This window comes from Penicillium cosmopolitanum, assembly GCF_028827165.1.
Source record: "Penicillium cosmopolitanum strain IBT 29677 chromosome Unknown utg000011l:1.0-3548175.0:1.0-3550911.0, whole genome shotgun sequence".
Classification (NCBI taxonomy): domain Eukaryota; kingdom Fungi; phylum Ascomycota; class Eurotiomycetes; order Eurotiales; family Aspergillaceae; genus Penicillium; species Penicillium cosmopolitanum.
Window position 1 is genome coordinate 252,391 of NW_026622681.1, and position 16,558 is coordinate 268,948.

Here is a 16,558-nt window from a genome sequence, read left to right on the forward strand (position 1 = left end):
TAGTCTATATTAGTTGTTTCACTTAAGAGGAGAGTACGGAGGACGGAGTACGGAGTACTCCTACTCCTACTCCTACTCTCCCGTATGTACATTAGGGTACTCACACCGCATCTCGGTCTCCGTTTGCATCCAATGCCAGCCCTGCGATCTGGGGTTGACACATGGTGATGTACATGTACATGTACGTCAAAGATGTACCTTGACTCCATCTTTTCTTCTCCATTCACTCGAACCATAATGTATCCTACTCTAACCATGGCGTCATGACTTTTCTTAACCTTCCCATAAACTTAGACATCGGATATATACTCCGATCAGATCTCATTCCAGTAGTACTAGTAACTAATACGGATACTGTATACTAGTATAGCAAAGTATACTCCATACTCCATACTCATCACCATGAAACTCGCCGTCTTCAGCGCCAAATCCTACGATCGGGTCTACCTCGAGGCAACCCGCCCGACATATCCCCACCTCCACATTGACTACCACTCCTTCGCCCTCACCCAGGAAACCGTCTCCCTCGCTCGTGACGCCGATGCCGTCTGCGTCTTCGTAAACGACACCCTCGACGCCCCCGTCCTGCACGCCCTCCACGCCTCAGGCGTTCGAGCCATTCTCCTTCGCTGTGCCGGCTTCAACCACGTCGACCTTCCAACCGCCGAATCCCTCAACCTCTTCGTCGCCAACGTCCCCGCCTACTCCCCCGAAGCCGTCGCTGAATTCGCCGTCACCCTCGTTCAAACCCTCAACCGTGCCACCCACCGCGCCTACAATCGCGTCCGCGAAGGCAACTTCAATATCGAGGGCTTGCTCGGCTCCACTCTGCACGGCAAGACCGTCGGATTAATCGGCGTCGGCCGCATCGGGCTGGCCACCGCGCGGATCTTCGAGGGCTTCGGATGCCGCATCGTCGCGCACGACCCTTTTGCGTCCGCTGAAGAATTCCGCCCGTATGGCACACTAGTCGATCTAGATACCTTGCTCCGGGAGAGTGAGGTCGTCAGTCTGCACTGTCCATTGAATGAGGGGACCCGCCATTTGATCAATGCCGACACCCTGGCCAAGATTCGACCCGGCGCCATCCTGGTGAATACATCCCGTGGTGGATTAATTGACAGTAGTGCGGTGATTGCTGCCTTGAAGACGAAGACGCTCGGCGGGTTGGCCTTGGATGTGTATGAGGCAGAGAGTGAATTGTTTTATAACGATCACTCGGGTGAAATTCTTCATGACGATGTACTCGCAAGGTTGTTGACATTCCCCAACGTAATCGTGTGCTCGCACCAGGGGTTCTTTACTAAGGAAGCCTTGACCGAGATTGCGGGTGTGACGCTGGGAAATCTAGATGACTTTGTGAACTCGCGGAAATGTGCCAATTCGCTCGTCGCGCATGGTCATGTTTTGGTGAAGGAGGATTCGGCTCCCGTGCGCTTGTAGTTGAGAACCTCTTAGCGCGACTAGCATCATAGGATTGGGAGTTAGGTGTTTCATGCTGGGCAGTGATATTTCATTATAATTAATCATAATCATGACAGTAGTAGTCTAGTGTATAACATAATATAATAACTCATAATCAAAGAGGCAACGGGTTCATGTTATCAATGTACTGGAACTGGGTATTGGGTACGCGTACGGGTATAGGGATGGGCATGGGTATTCACATAACGCAGCATTAAACGCACCAGAAATCAAATCCTGGCGACCAACTGCCGCCGAACAGCCATCCAAGCCCGAGGAAGCAGACGATTACCATGAACAATCAGCGGCACCACCGCAATCAACCACATCCCATAGACAATTGCCACCGCAAAAATCAGCCGGAACTGCTCCATGGCAGAGGCAAGAACAGTTGGTCGTGGAGGTCTCGAACCGTGTGCCTCTTGGTCAGTCTGGACCAAAGCATCAGCCATCTGCCACGCTGCACGACGATTGATCTTCTCCCAGGTCGTATCATCCGCAAATTGACGCGCCGCAACAGAAAGCGAGCTCCGGAGCTCAGTATCACGAGCCACCTGTCGGGTCAATGAGGTGAATTGCTCGAGATCGTTCGGGGGAACAAGATACCCCGTCTTTCCATGAAGTATAATATCCGAGGGCCCACCCTGATCGCGCGCGATAACGGGAATCCCACTAGCCATCGCCTCCAAGACGACCAGACCAAACGTCTCAGTAACAGAGCAGTGCAGGAAGAGGTCCGCCGAGGCGTATGCGCGGGCAAGAGCGGCGCCAGTCAGAAAGCCGGTAAACTCCACATGGCGACGAACAGGGTCGAAGAGACGCTGGACTCGACTCTCAACCACGGGGTTGCGATTCCCACCCACGATGAGCAGCTTGAAGGGAACCTTTTCCGAAGAAAGGCGCATCGCGACCTGCGCGAGGAACTCGAAGCCTTTCTCTGGGGCGATGCGACACACGCAGAGAAGAATGACTTCGCCATTAGGTGCGATTTCCCGGCGGAAGGAAGCGTCACGCTGGTCTGGCGTGAAAAGCGTCGTGTCGACCCCACGACCTAGCTTGACCATTCGGTCAGCTGGAGCTCCAGCACCTTCGAGATAACCCCGGATAGCAGAGCATGGGTAGAAGATAGTGCGCACGGCGCTTGTTCGGAATAGAAATCCCTGCACGGTAGCCAGTAGCCAGACGCCAAACCGATCTAGAGGCGCGGGCAGCATGATCTCAGAATATGCTGAGAGGTCGGTTTGGAAGTTGAGCAGGACCGGGGTGGGGAGCGCAGTTGGCGAATCTGCAGCAGCATTTGGAAGCCCAGGGAAGCGGGGCTGGCGAGATAGATCAGATCCGGTTCAAAGGCTTGTCGGTAGACCTCGCGCAGATGGAATGGATATACGACGGTCAAGTCGGGATTGTAAGGCAAGGCGCAACCGGGTAGGCGGCGTTCACCAGAGACTTGAGTAGACTGTTTGGCAGTATCGCCTTTGAAATCGGGCGCAACAAGGATAAGGTCGACGCCATTATCGCGGAGGTACTCGACGAGACTGCGAGTGGTACGACTGACCCCGTTGACTGGACCCCAGGACTCAGTGGCTAGAAGGATCTTCTTGCCCTTGAGGATACTCGGGAAGTTGGCGTGGGAGTCGGAATCCATGATGAAGGTGGTGGGTGCATGGTGGCGGGGGGAGGAAAGAAGGAGAACTCGAAGCAGGAGAAAGATATAACCTTTCTCCAGGGCTTCCACCGGACCCCGCTATCTCCAATGGAATGTTAATTATGTTATCACGCAGAACATTTCAAAGTGGTAGTGTAGTGCAGGTAGTGCAGGGGAAAAAGATAGTCTCTCCTCATCAAAGTTGCAGTTAGGGCGATCGCCCGCACGTGCCTTGAGCGGCCGCTGAGGAGTGTTGCTTAGCGGCCAGTCGCAATGCAGCGCGGAACGCGTGGGCAAAGGCGCAAATTGACTGGATTCAACCTGATTTGATCAGGAGGCATGAAAGGGCAAAGCTTGGATTTTGGAGGGGTCTTGGTTGATCAGAGGATCAAATTTGGTCATGGCGTACCGCATGGTGTGCTGCACCCGGAGTATAGAGCCCATACATACTAAATATACTCCCAACTTTGCACCTTTGGAAGAATTTCACCTCTCCCAGTCCGAGTCCCAGGTGATTCACTTCTAGTCAACCTTGGAAGCATGACATCTATCATGGATATCTCAACGGGTCTTGTCTCCGAGACAACTTCGAGCAGCCCCAGCTCAACGACCTCTTATTTGACCAATCTAACCACCCCTGGCGCAAGTCCTCTTTTTAGGCCAGCCCAGGGAGATGACACCAAGCTAGGTCATGTCCAGCTCTCTGACTCTCGCCGAACCGAGTCAATAAGGAATATATGCGTGGTGGGCGCGGGGTACGTGGGTAGGCATCAAAATCCTTCTTCGAAGAACAGGACCAAACAAGACTGATGGCGAATAGGGGGTCCTACGGCCGCGGTGCTCGCCCTCCATCATCCAGCAATCACAGTAGAAGTGTTGGACAAGGATCCATCGCGAATTCAAAGATGGGAATCCCCTCATCTGCCCGTCCATGAGCCAGGGCTAGACACCGTCGTGCGTATTGTACGCGATGGTGCCGAAATGACGGAAGAACCAATCCTCTCTCTCTCGTCGATGCCCACAAAACGTCGCCAGAACTTGTTCTTCACTTGCGAGTCGGCCAAATCTATCGCCCGGGCGGACATTATCTTAATGGCTGTCAACACCCCGACCAAGATGTTCGGCATCGGGGCTGGATGTGCCACGAACATGACAGTTTTCGATGGAGCGATGCGCGAAGTCGCAGTACATGCGAAGCCAGGGGCTATTATCGTGGAGAAAAGTACCGTACCGGGGGTACCCGCGAGCGTGTTCGGAAAATGGTAGCTACCACTGCGCCTCGTGCCGAGTAATTCATCTGACAGTCGTCCAGCTTTCGACTCTGCGACCGGGTGTGCCGTTTGAGGTGCTATCCAATCCAGAGTTCCTCGCAGAAGGTTCCGCCGTTAAGAACCTGACTACACCAGACCGTATCTTGATCGGTTCAGCCCCGACTCCCTCTGGTCGTCAGGCAGCCCAGACCCTCACCAATCTGTATGCTGCCTGGGTGCCTCGCGACCGCATCCTTGAAACCAACGCATGGTCGTCCGAGTTGGCCAAGCTCGTCGCGAACGCCATGCTCGCACAGCGAATCAGCAGCATCAATGCGATCAGTGCTATCTGTGAGAAGACGGGAGCAGATGTCAACGAGATCTCCGACGCGATCGGTCGCGATGTACGAATCGGACCGCAATTCCTCAAAGCCGGGCTGGGCTGGGGCGGCTCATGCTTTCGAAAAGATATCGCGAGTATCTGCTGGATCTGTGAATCGCTGGGCCTGAGCGAGGAGGCACACTATTGGCAACAGATCACTGTGATCAATGAGCGGCAGAGACAGCGATTCGCACGGAGGGTGATTGATCGATTTGACGGGAATCTCGTCGGACGCAAGCTGGCGATTCTTGGGTTCGCCTTTAAGAAGAACACAGGCGATACGCGCGAGTCGCTAGCAGTCGACGTGATTCGTATACTCCTGGAGGAGCGCCCGGCAGAGATCACCATCTTCGACCCGTATTGTCGTGAGGAAGACATTCTTCGCGAACTGGAGCCCGCTATCGCGCAAGTACCACACGGCGACCGATCCATTGTCAAGATCCACTCCGATCCGTATCTGGCTTGTTCGCATGCACACGCCGTGCTGGTGGTGACCGATTGTGACCAGTTCCGTATGTCGAAGAGGTCTTCTATGCGACCGGGCTCGGATTCGGTTGGTGGCTGCGATATCGCTGGCACTAGCACTGCTTATGCCGGGGCTCGCACTTGGACACATGCGGGTGTCTCGTATCAACTGGCACCACAGGCTAAATGTGCGGGCGACTGTCGAGACTGCCACATGATTTTGGCGCCACAGAGCGAAGCCATTGAGTGGCCTCGTATCGCATACAGCATGGAGGAGCCGAAATGGGTGTTTGATGGTCGAGGAGTGTTGGACGCGGAGTTGGAGAAATTTGGTCTGCGGTTTGACGCGGTGGGGAGGGCGGGACAACAACAGTAGAGTAGTCCTACATATTATAACTACTAGTACTCGGAGTAATAATGGAGGATCGGGAATCTTTTGTATATACGAATTAGAACGAGATTGTATTGATTTGTTTTCATTTTCTCTTCCAGGTTCTCAAAGTAAACGGTACTATTAGTAGTACTAATACAGGTAGTAGTTGGAAGTAGCTAAATATATAGTACTGCTAGTACTACCATATATCAACTATAATTTAGAACTTGACCCCTTCGACGCACTCGGCTCAAGAGAGATCTTTGTCTCTGGCCACCATGGAAAATCAGAAGGACAATCCTCTCGTGGATCCGTTTCAAACTGAGCCTTGCGCTTTTCCAAGAACGAGCCCACTCCCTCTTTATAGTCACTCTGCCCAACCATATGATGGAAAACTCGCGATTCTAGGAGATGCGCTTCTTCAGGAGAACAAGGACCTTCCCACATCAAGGCTCGACTCATCGAAGATGCCAATGGACTCACATTCTCCGCAATATCTTGTGCCAATTTCAACGCGCGTGGCAGTACCTGGGCTGCATCCGGGAGAACCTCGGTAAAGAGATCACCGAAATACTGATTCTGCGGAGGGTAAACGCCACCAGTAGTAATTAAATGCATTGCCTTGGAGAATCCCACCAAGCGAGGCAAAAAGTAAGATGCGCAGGATTCAATCGTCAGCCCCCGCCGGGTGAAGACGAACCCATACTTGCTCTTTTCATGACAGATCCTGCACGGTGTGAGACGAGGAGCAACTCTAATTATGGGATATACAAACAAACTAACCGGATTGCAGCTGGTAAAGTCATGGTCATGCCGACACCCACGGCGGAGCCTTGAAGTGCGACAATGGTGGGTTTGTGGCATCGATGCATTGCCAGCGCAACTCGCCCTCCACTGGTGAACCTGGTCAGCACTCTCTAAAATGAGACTGGGGACTGCTATATTGCATACATATCGCGGAAATCAACAGCTCTTCCCCCTCCATTACCAAATCCAATCTCGAGATCGGATCCAGCGCAGAACATCCTCCCAGCTCCGGTGAGCACAACGGCTTTGACCCGACGATCGATATGAAATAAGTTGAACACCTGGGTCAGGCTATCCGCCATCTGCGGGGTGAATGCATTATTCTTCTCAGGTCGGTTCAATGTGATGAGGACGACTGGCGTGACAGAAGATCCACCGAGCGGATAGTGGGAGAGTTTGATATGTGTCAGCTCGAGGGCTTCGTATGAGACCGGAAGGTCGATGGTAGCGGTCGGCATTTTGTTAAATTTTACCTAACTGTGTTGCAGTTAGTGATAGAAATTAATATCCAGACTTCTTTGTTGTAGTTAAGCAGCGCCATGTAGTTGATTATACCCCTTGTTTAGAGACGTGAAGCGGATCCAGTGCCTCGGCTATCGAAGTTGATCATCCCGCGGAGGTGCGGAGAGGTTGACACATGCATACAGTATCAGAACTTCTAGTTTTAGACTAATGATTATCTGGTAAACTTGATAATTATCAGAGCTTTAACAGAGTTTATTAACTATTGCACCTAATTGTTGACAAGTAAGGCAATGCTGGTTGTGTGTACTGTGACTTTGGCCGACTTCCCCAAGTAAACCGTAGTACATATCTTCGAGTCCAGAGCTAATATTCTCCAATGCCTGACGTATATTAGTTTCAGATAGTAATGAGCCGAGACGTTCTGACGTGATGATTTATACTACTACTCATACTATCTCAATATATAGGAAGCCTGTTTTCCATATCGAATTTATGACCTGCTCAATTACACCCTCAAATTTAATCTGTTTCTAACGCAAGCGAGATCGTGCGAAGATATACGCCGAGGAAAATCCTATAGAACTTGAATTAGATATAATGAATGGATCTACGAACACCAGGCGATGAGACACTACAGAAACTCAAGACGACTTTAGTTGACCTTGACCCCTGGACGGACCATCTACCATTTCTAGTGGTACAACAGGGGTTATTATAGATCAAATTCACTACTCAAGCATAGAAATGGGTAAAAAGTTACAAATAAACTATCCCACGCGGCATTGAACGAACTCAGGGTCCTTGTAAGGCTACCGTATCGACCAATTTTAAGTCGACCTATTTTAGTGAATCTTCCGGCCCTAAATTCAGGGCCACATGGCTAGTAGAACCCGCCAATGTAAATAAGTAATTAAATGCGATTCTGAGCCTTAGTTTAGCGCATACAAATCCTAGGAGTTGGCTTTAAAGCGGAATTCTTGGACCTTGTGGCCCACAGTATACCCAGAAAGTGATCTCCGAAACGAACCATAGAACAACATGAAACGGCGTTCCTGAACCCTTTCCTTCTTACCACCGCAGACAGATAATTCGGATTAGTAGGTATAAAAGGCATACTCAATTCATTTTACGGGCTTCTTTAGATCGACCGAAAAGTATTCCATTGGGCTGCATAAATAACGCTGGAATATAAAAAACTCGATATCCCCGGCAGAATGACCTTCGAGAAGCAGAAAAATCGCTAGCTCTAGTTTCAACAAGTCGATTCTTTGAAAAGGGCTATTATGAAGCTTCGTCTTATTACTCTGGTCCTTGCTGGCGCGGCCGCCGCAAGCCCCATGGGCCTCCAAGAACGCCAATGTAAGTCACCCAAAAATTCAAGTTTCGAAGAATCTACTCAACCTCTAAGCCCTACTAGAATTTACTGATTCCTCTTCCAGTTTCGAGTGGTAACGAGCTTCGGGATGGCTCTTGCAAGCCAATTACCTTCGTCTTCGCCCGTGCTTCCACTGAGCCTGGTCTATTGGTGCGTCGATGATCTGCTTCTATGAACAATATCGGACACTAAGTGTAGCGAAGGGAATCTCTACCGGACCTGCTGTCTGCAATGACCTGAAAATGGCCAAGGCTGGGCAGGTTGCCTGCCAGGGTGTTGGCCCGGCCTACACAGCCGACCTCATATCCAATGCTCTTCCTGACAACACCTCCCCGGCTGCGATTGCTGAAGCGGAAGGTCTGTTCAAGCAGGCAGTGAGCAAGTGCCCCAACACGCAGATTGTTGCAGGCGGATATAGGTGAGTGATACCATGGAAATCATCTTGGATGTTTCAATTAGTTTCTCTCTTTTGTCAAATATGCTAATGATATATGGCTATAGTCAAGGAACTGCAGTTATGGATGACTCGATCTCCAAGCTTCCCGACAACGTCAAGGAGAAAATCAAGGGTGTTGTGCTTTTTGGATACACCCGCAATGCCCAGGAGCATGGCCGGATTGCAAACTTCCCCAAGGAAAAGACCAAGATCTACTGTGCTATGGGAGACATGGTCTGCGATGGTACACTGATCGTCGGCCCCGCCCATTTCACATACGTCGCAAACACTGGCGATGCCAGCCAGTTCTTGCTCTCCAAACTCTCTTCTTAAGAGTTTGATGGGGTGAATTAGTACTTTCAAGTTGTTATGAGGTAGCGAGGGGTAATGTAGATCGCATTTGAATTCCTCCACGTGTATGGTTGGCTAGAGCTCCAAGACGTTTTGATATTTCTGATAATTTATAGTGTGATGCTATTTTGATGTTAAATTACGATTAATTTCCGGCAGTTGAATTAAGTGTGAATTCAAAGAATATAGTATATCAAGATCGATCGAACGGCCTGCAGGCAAGCTCAAAACTGAAGAACTTGAGTTGGGTTCTAGTATTCATCCCGTTGACAGCAACTACTAGTGTCGGTGCGTTGACGGACAATGTGGATTCTCCTTCCGTTTTCGAATGGAAAGGACTTTCGAGATATAAATTGAAATCTTCAATTATATATTTGTATGCATACTTCTTTCGTATTTGTTAACGACTTGTGCATGTCAGATCGTGTAGGCCGCCACTTCGCACAGCATGCCGAAATAGGCAATTAGCTCACGCCCAGGTTAAAAAGGAAGATAATAGGCTTGGATATGGATGAGAAAGAAACGAGGAGAAATTGAGTAGGAAATTATCTGCGTTGTATACATTTGTTCTATTAGAAAGCCATGTTGCAATGCGGGGGGTTGTCTGGTTAAAGGGAGAACCTCGGGAGAGCGAAAAGATCGCCGGGGAGAAACCTTGAGAAACAAGGATATATTCGTAAACGAGAACGAGGGATCTTAGCAAGCAGGGCGATCCAGACCGTGGGACCAACCAAAGATGAATTTTAGAGGGGAAAATGGGTCTCACATGAACTGCAGATCCAAAGCTCGGCTTTCACCTTATCAATCGAGCCTCGGGCCATTCTATTGCATCATCGTTCTTATAACTCTTCATATCCGCGCAATTCTCTTTCAATATTTCCTAGTCTTACTCTTACACATACCGGCCATTTTGTGCTCTTCCATTTAATATTCCCATCACCATGACTGACTACAATCAGGGCTGCAAGATCACCCTTTACTGGTATGGAGCTGCGCCCGCCATTTCTCATTTTTCAGCCGCCCGCTAACTTTTCGCACACCAGGCTCGAGCAATCTCGAAGCCACCGTATTCTTTGGCTGCTGGAAGAGCTGAAATTGAAATATGAGCTCAAGACTTTCAAACGCCGCGCCGACAAGCTTGCGCCCGCCGAGCTGAAGGAAGTTCATCAGCTGGGCAAGTCGCCTGTCATTACCGTCGAGGCTCCCGGCGCCTCCAAGCCCCTCGTGCTGGCCGAGTCTGGCGCGATTGTCGAGTACCTCGTCGACCACTTTGCTCAAGCGCGGCCGTCCCTGGTACCCACTCGCTATACCGAAGGCCAAGAGGGCAAGGTCGGCGGCGAGACTGAGGAGTGGATGCGCTATCGCTACTTCATGCACTATGTGGAAGGTAGCTTGATGCCATTCTTGGTGATGACTCTTGTGAATGACAGTGAGTGATCTGTTTTTCGCATCGCATGACCTCTAGTTTATGCGCTAATACTTTTTCTTTTTCCACCCACAGCTATTCGCAAGTCACCTCCGTTCTTCGTCCGCCCCATCACCAGCATCGTCGCATCGCAAGTCGAGGCCGCCTTCTTGACTCGCAACATCGACGGCAACCTGACTTTCCTGGAGGATCAGCTCAAGACTGCGCCCGAGGGTGGCCCATTCCTGTGTGGCAAGGAACTGACTGCAGCGGATATCTTGATCAGTTTCCCGGTGATCGCCGCCAGTGGCCGTGTGTTGCAGGAAAAGAAGGCGAAGGAGAAGTACCCTCTTCTAGGAGCCTACGCCAAGCGATTGGAGGAGGTTGACGGCTATAAGAAGGCTGTGGCTAAGATTGAGGAAGTTGAGGGCTCCTTCTCGGCTTCTATGTAAGAGGGGGAAATGAAAAAAATGTCATCTTGTACTATTTATGAATGTATACCCTAGGCATCACCAGCCTATTTGATCAAATGTCAGATATGACCAGATATGACCTATTTGAAATGTTTAAAGATGTATTCTGCACCCCTTGTGGAAGCTTATTTAGCGGGTTGCTTATTGGTGAGATCCAAATCAACGGTGGAACTGCCTGCATCTCCCCGTTTTCTCCGTAGAAACATGATCCAAGAGAAACCTTGAGTTGGTTATTGCATATATCGTAAGCGTCATTCAATGGATCCATTTGAAAAGAGAAGAAACATCTCATGATAACTGCCAGTTACTGCTGTGATTACCGTCACCATTGATGTACACGTGACTGCTGACACATCCCACATGACCGCGCACTTCGACGGCAAGCGTCACTTTGAAGCAGCGACGAAAGACGAAGACCGTCAATCAATTCCTTTCCACCTGCAATCATGGCCGGCCCCAGCAAGTGTGAGTCTGATTCATGTTCGATTGACCTACGCAGTATCCTCCTGCTAACCCATTGATCAGCTCTGGTCCTTGACCCGGCGCTCCAGAAATACTACGGTACATGCCCTTCCCCATCTTCAATCCAACCCGACACTCCGAGAACTCAAGAGTTCCCTAAAAGCATGACGGAGCTGTCGTGCATATCTAAATCTGCTTGACCACCCAATTCCGCTCAAGCGGCTCTCTTGGAGTTCCGGCGCGGCTGGTCGCACACCCCTCATAAAGCAGTTACTAACAGACCACCCAGAGCTCAACGCCAACCGCTACAAGTACTTCAAGTGGACCCCGCGTCACGCCTGGACCTCCATCATCTATGCCATCGCCATCCCTGCTACGCTGACTCTCGTCGCCTACAAGACCGAGGTAGGTAGACCCGACCTCCCCACTCGGGGCAAGGGAAGAGACCAATTTGCGGGGAACTTCGCTAACAGTTCGCAGGGCCTGTTCGAACTCCGTGGCAAGCGCAAGGGAGACACCATGGTCGAGTGGTAGATTGTTTCTGAACGACGATTTGAATTGGCTAGGAGCAGCGAAGTGGTGAGAGCGACATGCGATCACGGAGATATTCCCCACCATTTTGCATGGAGAGCCAAAACTGCTTTCTTTTTTTATTCGGCTGGCGCCCGCTTTTCAAGGGCTATGTACCTTACTATGAGCATATACCGCATTGATTTTTCTTCTGTCTCACTCTCCGACTCCGCGTCTCGATATGCAACGGCTCGTTACCGGCGACATCAAGCTCCCATTCAATGAACCATGACATTGTTCGGAGAGTTGCTGCTACGGTGCTTGTCCTGGAGATCAGGATATTTGGCCTTCACAAGACCAGTACAGGTATGTTTATCTGTATTGCGTGGCTGTAGATGCTATGCGGAGCCTCTCACTAGCCACGAGCCAAGTGTAGAGAAGGTAGATGAGCGACCACAGTAGGCCGTAGCTCTCTGATATTTTTACGGAGATTATCGTACATCGTTCACCCTCCGCACATTTCACACCGTCCTCATTAATTCTGATTGAACGTCATTGTGTCCTTCCATCTCCTCAATAAGGGTTCCAGCCACGACGACCTCCTCGGCCGCCTCGCTCCCCACGATCTCCTCTACCTCCCCCTTCTGGCAGTCTCTCTCCACGCTTCCAATCCCCCACTGGCAAAGCAGGTGGACCTCCTCGATCACCACCTCGCCCACCACGACCAGGCCTTGGGAATCCATTATCCCGGAAAGCACGCATACCTCCACCTCCTCCACCTCCACCGAGCGGCGGCGGACCAGAACTGCCCCGGAGAGGCGGCGCAACTGACCCATCGTCTAGAGGAGGCAGAATAGCACACTCCACATAATCCCCAATCAAAAACCTCGCATCCTGCAAAGTCTTATCGGTCTCGGAGCCCGTGAATCTCGGCGGACCAGCGCGAGGCCTAGCCTCCGCTCGATCATCCGCATCCTCATCACCCCGGTACGGACTATCCCTCGGTCCCACGATCACAGTACCCAGATCGCGACTCGTATATTTCCCGCGCGCATCGGGACCCATCATCGCCGCACCGCGTGCATCAGGGAACACCAGTCGATAGCAAAGCCGAGTACCAACAGGCGGGTCTGGAAGTAATGAAGGCAGGGCGGAAGTGAGAAGCTGTGATAACTCGCGAAGCGTGCAGGATTGCCAGGTGTAGATCTCCAGATGCGCGGGCAGTGGTGTAGCAGCTGGGGAGGAGAGGGTGCGCGAATGGCGTTTGGTCCGCTAACGGGGCCGCCACGTCGGGATGGTGCAGGCGTGTTATAATCGGAGAGATGGTGGTAGTTGTTTGCTCGGTAGAAGAGCTTTAGATGAAATGGCGTGGTGGTTTGTCGGTTGATTGCCTTGGGGGCTTCTCGTGAGGGACCAGGCATGGTGGATTCAGCGCGCGATGTGTCGCGTGTGACGCTGGGGGTAGATTGATTGTCGAAAACAGGTAGTTGAAGGTTGCTATAACGGAAAAAGTGGTCTTAAAGATCAAATGACTGGAGATTCGGTGTTGTGGGGGAGACAAAGAGCGAAAGTTGTGGGAGGAGTGGCTGGAGTGGAGGAGAAGTTGAGTTGAAGTTGAAGTTGGAGAAATCCCCCAATGCGGGCTCTGCCTTCGGCGAAATCTTTCCTCCTCAACTTCACCTCCGCCTCCACGCCTACACCTTCGCCTTCACCTTCACCTTCACCTACACCTACGCAACACTGTGAACTGAATTAAGCTTGGAATTGAAGTGACGAGGACTGATCGGAAACCTACATCCTCCCATACCCGCCACGATGGACTTTGCGGCTCTCATGTCCAAAGAGATCTCCAAGGCCAAGGGTGACTCAAAGTCATCTGGCCCTGGTAAAGACAAGGACAACACCCCCGAACCTACGAAGAAATATATGCGCCGAGGGGAAGTCGAAGCAGCTCGAGTAGCAGCCTACAACGAGGAGCAGGAGCGAGCAGAGCGCGATCGTCAAGAGCGCCAGGCCAACAAACGCAAGCTGGAAGAGGACGAGGCCGCTCGCAAGCGAGAACGCGAGGAGAAGAAGCGCAAGTTTGCCGAGGAGTCAAAGAAACGACGTGAGGAGGAAGAGGAGGCCGCTGAACGTGAACGACGACGAAAGCTCGGCTTGCCTGAGATGCCATCTAAGAGTGACGCTGAACAGACACCGGACAATGCGGAGACAGAGGATATTGAGGAGGATGAGCTTCTCGCAAAGCTCCGGGAGATTGATGAACCCGCCCGCCTATTCGGCGAGAACCATCAAGCTCGACTTCGTCGTTACCGCCGCCTCGTCCAGAGGGCTGCTTCCAAGCAGAAAATCACCGATGGCCCCATCCCCACGATATTAGAGCCGGTGCCCGGCGCGAAAATGATTATTCCAGCCAAGATCCCGAAAGAACAGGACGAGCGGCTATTCTTGCTGCGTCAGCTTGGCTCTTACTTCAACATGGTACTTTCAGAATGGGAGTTGGCCCTTGCAAAGCGCGATATAAGCGTGCGCCAAAGTTTCCAGGGAAAGCAGGCGTACAATGCCATGCTTCAGTCACGCGAGAATATGAAACCGCTGTTCCGTCGCTTGGAAAAATCAGACCTCGAGGATGGACTACTGGAGCCAATCGTGGAGATTGTGCACAAGGCGCAGCAACGAAAATATGTTGATGCTAACGATGCATATCTGCGTGTGAGCATTGGTAAAGCGTATGTTTCAACCCCTTCCCTTCTATTCCCTTCTCTTCCCAAGAAAGAAACCTAGTGCTAACTTGACTACAGTGCCTGGCCCATTGGTGTGACCATGGTTGGTATTCACGAGCGATCCGCCCGCGAGAAACTTCACCAAAGTGATCAACAAGCGCATATTCTTAGCGACGAAGCCACCCGGAAATATCTGCAGAGCATCAAGCGTTTACTGAGCTTTGCTCAAGTGCGCTGGCCTCCTGAGGACCAGCTCCAGGTCATGGGCTAAAATTGAAGCCTCTCACGCATGATTCAATTAAATATACCCTTGGCGTTTGACTCTAAAGGGGTCTTTGTATATAATATGCCAAATACGGCATTTCCCTTGAAACTGAACAAGGTCACATGTATTCAAGTTCAGACATTCGAATATCGGGGCCTCAAGTGACGAATAGCAACTTGGAAACATTCATCAAGGTTCTCTCCGTGGTATCATCATGATCAGACACCGCTTTTATTCATCGCTCCAAGTCATGTCAGATTCGTGACAGCCTCTTCCACGATTCTAAGGAGAGCCTCGGGCTGACTCAAGAAAGGACAATGACCCGAGTCAATAGTCTTGGTGATCAGCTTCCCACCCATGTTCACAGCATCCTGGACCATGCTCTGTTGTAGTGGCAACATAATCGCCATGTCCCGGGCGCAATAAATGTATGTTGTGGGCAAATCCTTCCAAGGTGCACCTGAAATCTTGCCTGATGCCGCGAACAAATTGTGGGTGACGTTCTTGGAAGCTAAATCTTTGGCTTTGATAGATTCAATATCGTTGTAGAAAGACTCAGGAGCATTCTTTGCGAAGAAAGTGCCGTCTCCATTATCGCTCAGGTCCACCTTGCATTGGAAGCCGTATTTTGCAATGATATCGGTCAGAGTATCGCCAGGCTGAACAAGCCATGCACTGAGGAGGATTAATCCGACAGCACCTTTCCCGTTGTTTGCGTATAGATTGGGGCTGATCGCCTCTGATGCAACCATTCCGCCGTAGGAGTGAGCCAAGACAAGAATTGAATTATTCGTATCAATGAGCTCCTGGACCGCCTCACGGACTGCTATGATATCATCATTCATGGTGGCAGCTGGCGGGCGCTTGTCACCACAAGATGGTAGACGTGGGCACTTCACAATGAACCCTGCCTGGCGAAGTTGATCCCCAAAGGCATCCCAAGCGGCAGGAAGAAAATATCCGCCGTGGATAATGAGGACTGCGGTGGGCTTATGGTTTGCCATGATTTTCTGTCGTAACTTGAAGTTCCGCAGTATAAAGACCGGGCAGTCCGTGCTAAGAGAAGAGCTCGATGGGAATGACAGTGACAGTTGTCTACCACAAGCTTTCGTGGAAGCAGACGATTTGGGGATTATTTTTAATCTTGTTCAAAAGGGAAAGGCAGTGAATGCACCTTGCAGGGAAGCTGGTATTTAAGTGCTGTGGCGTGCAGATCGCCGCCAGGATGCTAGTCGGAATTAAGAGATGAACAAGGGTTGTGAGGTGGTGATGCGGATGGGGCCGGACGTCACTCCACTTTAGCAAGCCGATCTGAGGTGAGCTGACAATTTCTATTTGAATTATAGCGTGTATAAATTACGCTGCTGGAATGATCAAAACGCTTAAACCCGCTTCTGAAAAAGAAATCAATCCACTCATTCTCACAAATCCTCTTCAGCTAGCCTTGGGAGCGACCTACAGTGACTACAACCAAAAGGCAGAGGGGCTACTCGTACTTGGTGTCTGAATGCGGAAAATATATGGCCAAGACACGATTCTTACTAGTACTTTGAGGAATTAGTAAGGGACGCAACCTCGGAACAGGATGAGCTTAGTTGAAATTATTGGAACGGGCGATGTCTATATTGAAATCTCAAATGCGAGTCATTTTCAACATCCTCAGGTCTAGGAAGTGATTGTTTCCAACCGTAGCATATCTATAACGAG

General features: G+C 50.8%; 10 protein-coding genes across 10 annotated transcripts; 6 read left to right on the plus strand and 4 right to left on the minus strand.

The window, feature by feature from the left end:
* Positions 1 to 402: 402 nt before the first annotated feature.
* On the plus strand, positions 403 to 1,443 carry N7509_011549 (2-hydroxyacid dehydrogenase; the record flags this gene model as incomplete). Its single annotated transcript, XM_056636186.1, has 1 exon — positions 403 to 1,443. One exon carries the CDS (start codon positions 403 to 405, stop codon positions 1,441 to 1,443), a length of 1,041 nt encoding a protein of 346 aa, XP_056482216.1.
* A 251-nt stretch (positions 1,444 to 1,694) lies between these two features.
* On the minus strand, positions 1,695 to 3,109 carry N7509_011550 (glycosyltransferase family 4 protein; the record flags this gene model as incomplete). The annotated part of the gene is made up of 2 exons (XM_056636187.1): positions 1,695 to 2,783; positions 2,855 to 3,109. 2 exons carry the CDS (start codon positions 3,107 to 3,109, stop codon positions 1,695 to 1,697), a joined length of 1,344 nt encoding a protein of 447 aa, XP_056482217.1.
* A 540-nt stretch (positions 3,110 to 3,649) lies between these two features.
* ugd1 (UDP-glucose dehydrogenase) lies at positions 3,650 to 5,582 on the plus strand (the record flags this gene model as incomplete). Its single annotated transcript, XM_056636188.1, has 3 exons — positions 3,650 to 3,872; positions 3,930 to 4,345; positions 4,422 to 5,582. 3 exons carry the CDS (start codon positions 3,650 to 3,652, stop codon positions 5,580 to 5,582), a joined length of 1,800 nt encoding a protein of 599 aa, XP_056482218.1.
* Positions 5,583 to 5,792: 210 nt separating this feature from the next.
* Positions 5,793 to 6,844, minus strand: N7509_011552 (Enoyl-CoA hydratase AKT3-1; the record flags this gene model as incomplete). Its single annotated transcript, XM_056636189.1, has 3 exons — positions 5,793 to 6,306; positions 6,363 to 6,482; positions 6,531 to 6,844. The coding sequence occupies 3 exons, from the start codon at positions 6,842 to 6,844 to the stop codon at positions 5,793 to 5,795; spliced, it is 948 nt and encodes a 315-aa protein (XP_056482219.1).
* A 1,290-nt stretch (positions 6,845 to 8,134) lies between these two features.
* Positions 8,135 to 8,995, plus strand: N7509_011553 (cutinase family protein; the record flags this gene model as incomplete). The annotated part of the gene is made up of 4 exons (XM_056636190.1): positions 8,135 to 8,210; positions 8,291 to 8,376; positions 8,430 to 8,644; positions 8,728 to 8,995. 4 exons carry the CDS (start codon positions 8,135 to 8,137, stop codon positions 8,993 to 8,995), a joined length of 645 nt encoding a protein of 214 aa, XP_056482220.1.
* Positions 8,996 to 9,954: 959 nt separating this feature from the next.
* On the plus strand, positions 9,955 to 10,870 carry N7509_011554 (glutathione S-transferase; the record flags this gene model as incomplete). Its single annotated transcript, XM_056636191.1, has 3 exons — positions 9,955 to 9,995; positions 10,057 to 10,442; positions 10,515 to 10,870. 3 exons carry the CDS (start codon positions 9,955 to 9,957, stop codon positions 10,868 to 10,870), a joined length of 783 nt encoding a protein of 260 aa, XP_056482221.1.
* A 467-nt stretch (positions 10,871 to 11,337) lies between these two features.
* On the plus strand, positions 11,338 to 11,887 carry N7509_011555 (uncharacterized protein; the record flags this gene model as incomplete). Its single annotated transcript, XM_056636192.1, has 3 exons — positions 11,338 to 11,356; positions 11,417 to 11,452; positions 11,643 to 11,887. 3 exons carry the CDS (start codon positions 11,338 to 11,340, stop codon positions 11,885 to 11,887), a joined length of 300 nt encoding a protein of 99 aa, XP_056482222.1.
* A 549-nt stretch (positions 11,888 to 12,436) lies between these two features.
* On the minus strand, positions 12,437 to 13,284 carry N7509_011556 (SAP18 family protein; the record flags this gene model as incomplete). The annotated part of the gene is made up of 2 exons (XM_056636193.1): positions 12,437 to 13,098; positions 13,152 to 13,284. The coding sequence occupies 2 exons, from the start codon at positions 13,282 to 13,284 to the stop codon at positions 12,437 to 12,439; spliced, it is 795 nt and encodes a 264-aa protein (XP_056482223.1).
* A 394-nt stretch (positions 13,285 to 13,678) lies between these two features.
* Positions 13,679 to 14,857, plus strand: N7509_011557 (mRNA splicing protein PRP18; the record flags this gene model as incomplete). Its single annotated transcript, XM_056636194.1, has 2 exons — positions 13,679 to 14,592; positions 14,665 to 14,857. The coding sequence occupies 2 exons, from the start codon at positions 13,679 to 13,681 to the stop codon at positions 14,855 to 14,857; spliced, it is 1,107 nt and encodes a 368-aa protein (XP_056482224.1).
* Positions 14,858 to 15,099: 242 nt separating this feature from the next.
* Positions 15,100 to 15,855, minus strand: N7509_011558 (alpha/beta hydrolase; the record flags this gene model as incomplete). The annotated part of the gene is made up of 1 exon (XM_056636195.1): positions 15,100 to 15,855. One exon carries the CDS (start codon positions 15,853 to 15,855, stop codon positions 15,100 to 15,102), a length of 756 nt encoding a protein of 251 aa, XP_056482225.1.
* Between the last annotated feature and the right edge of the window lie 703 nt (positions 15,856 to 16,558).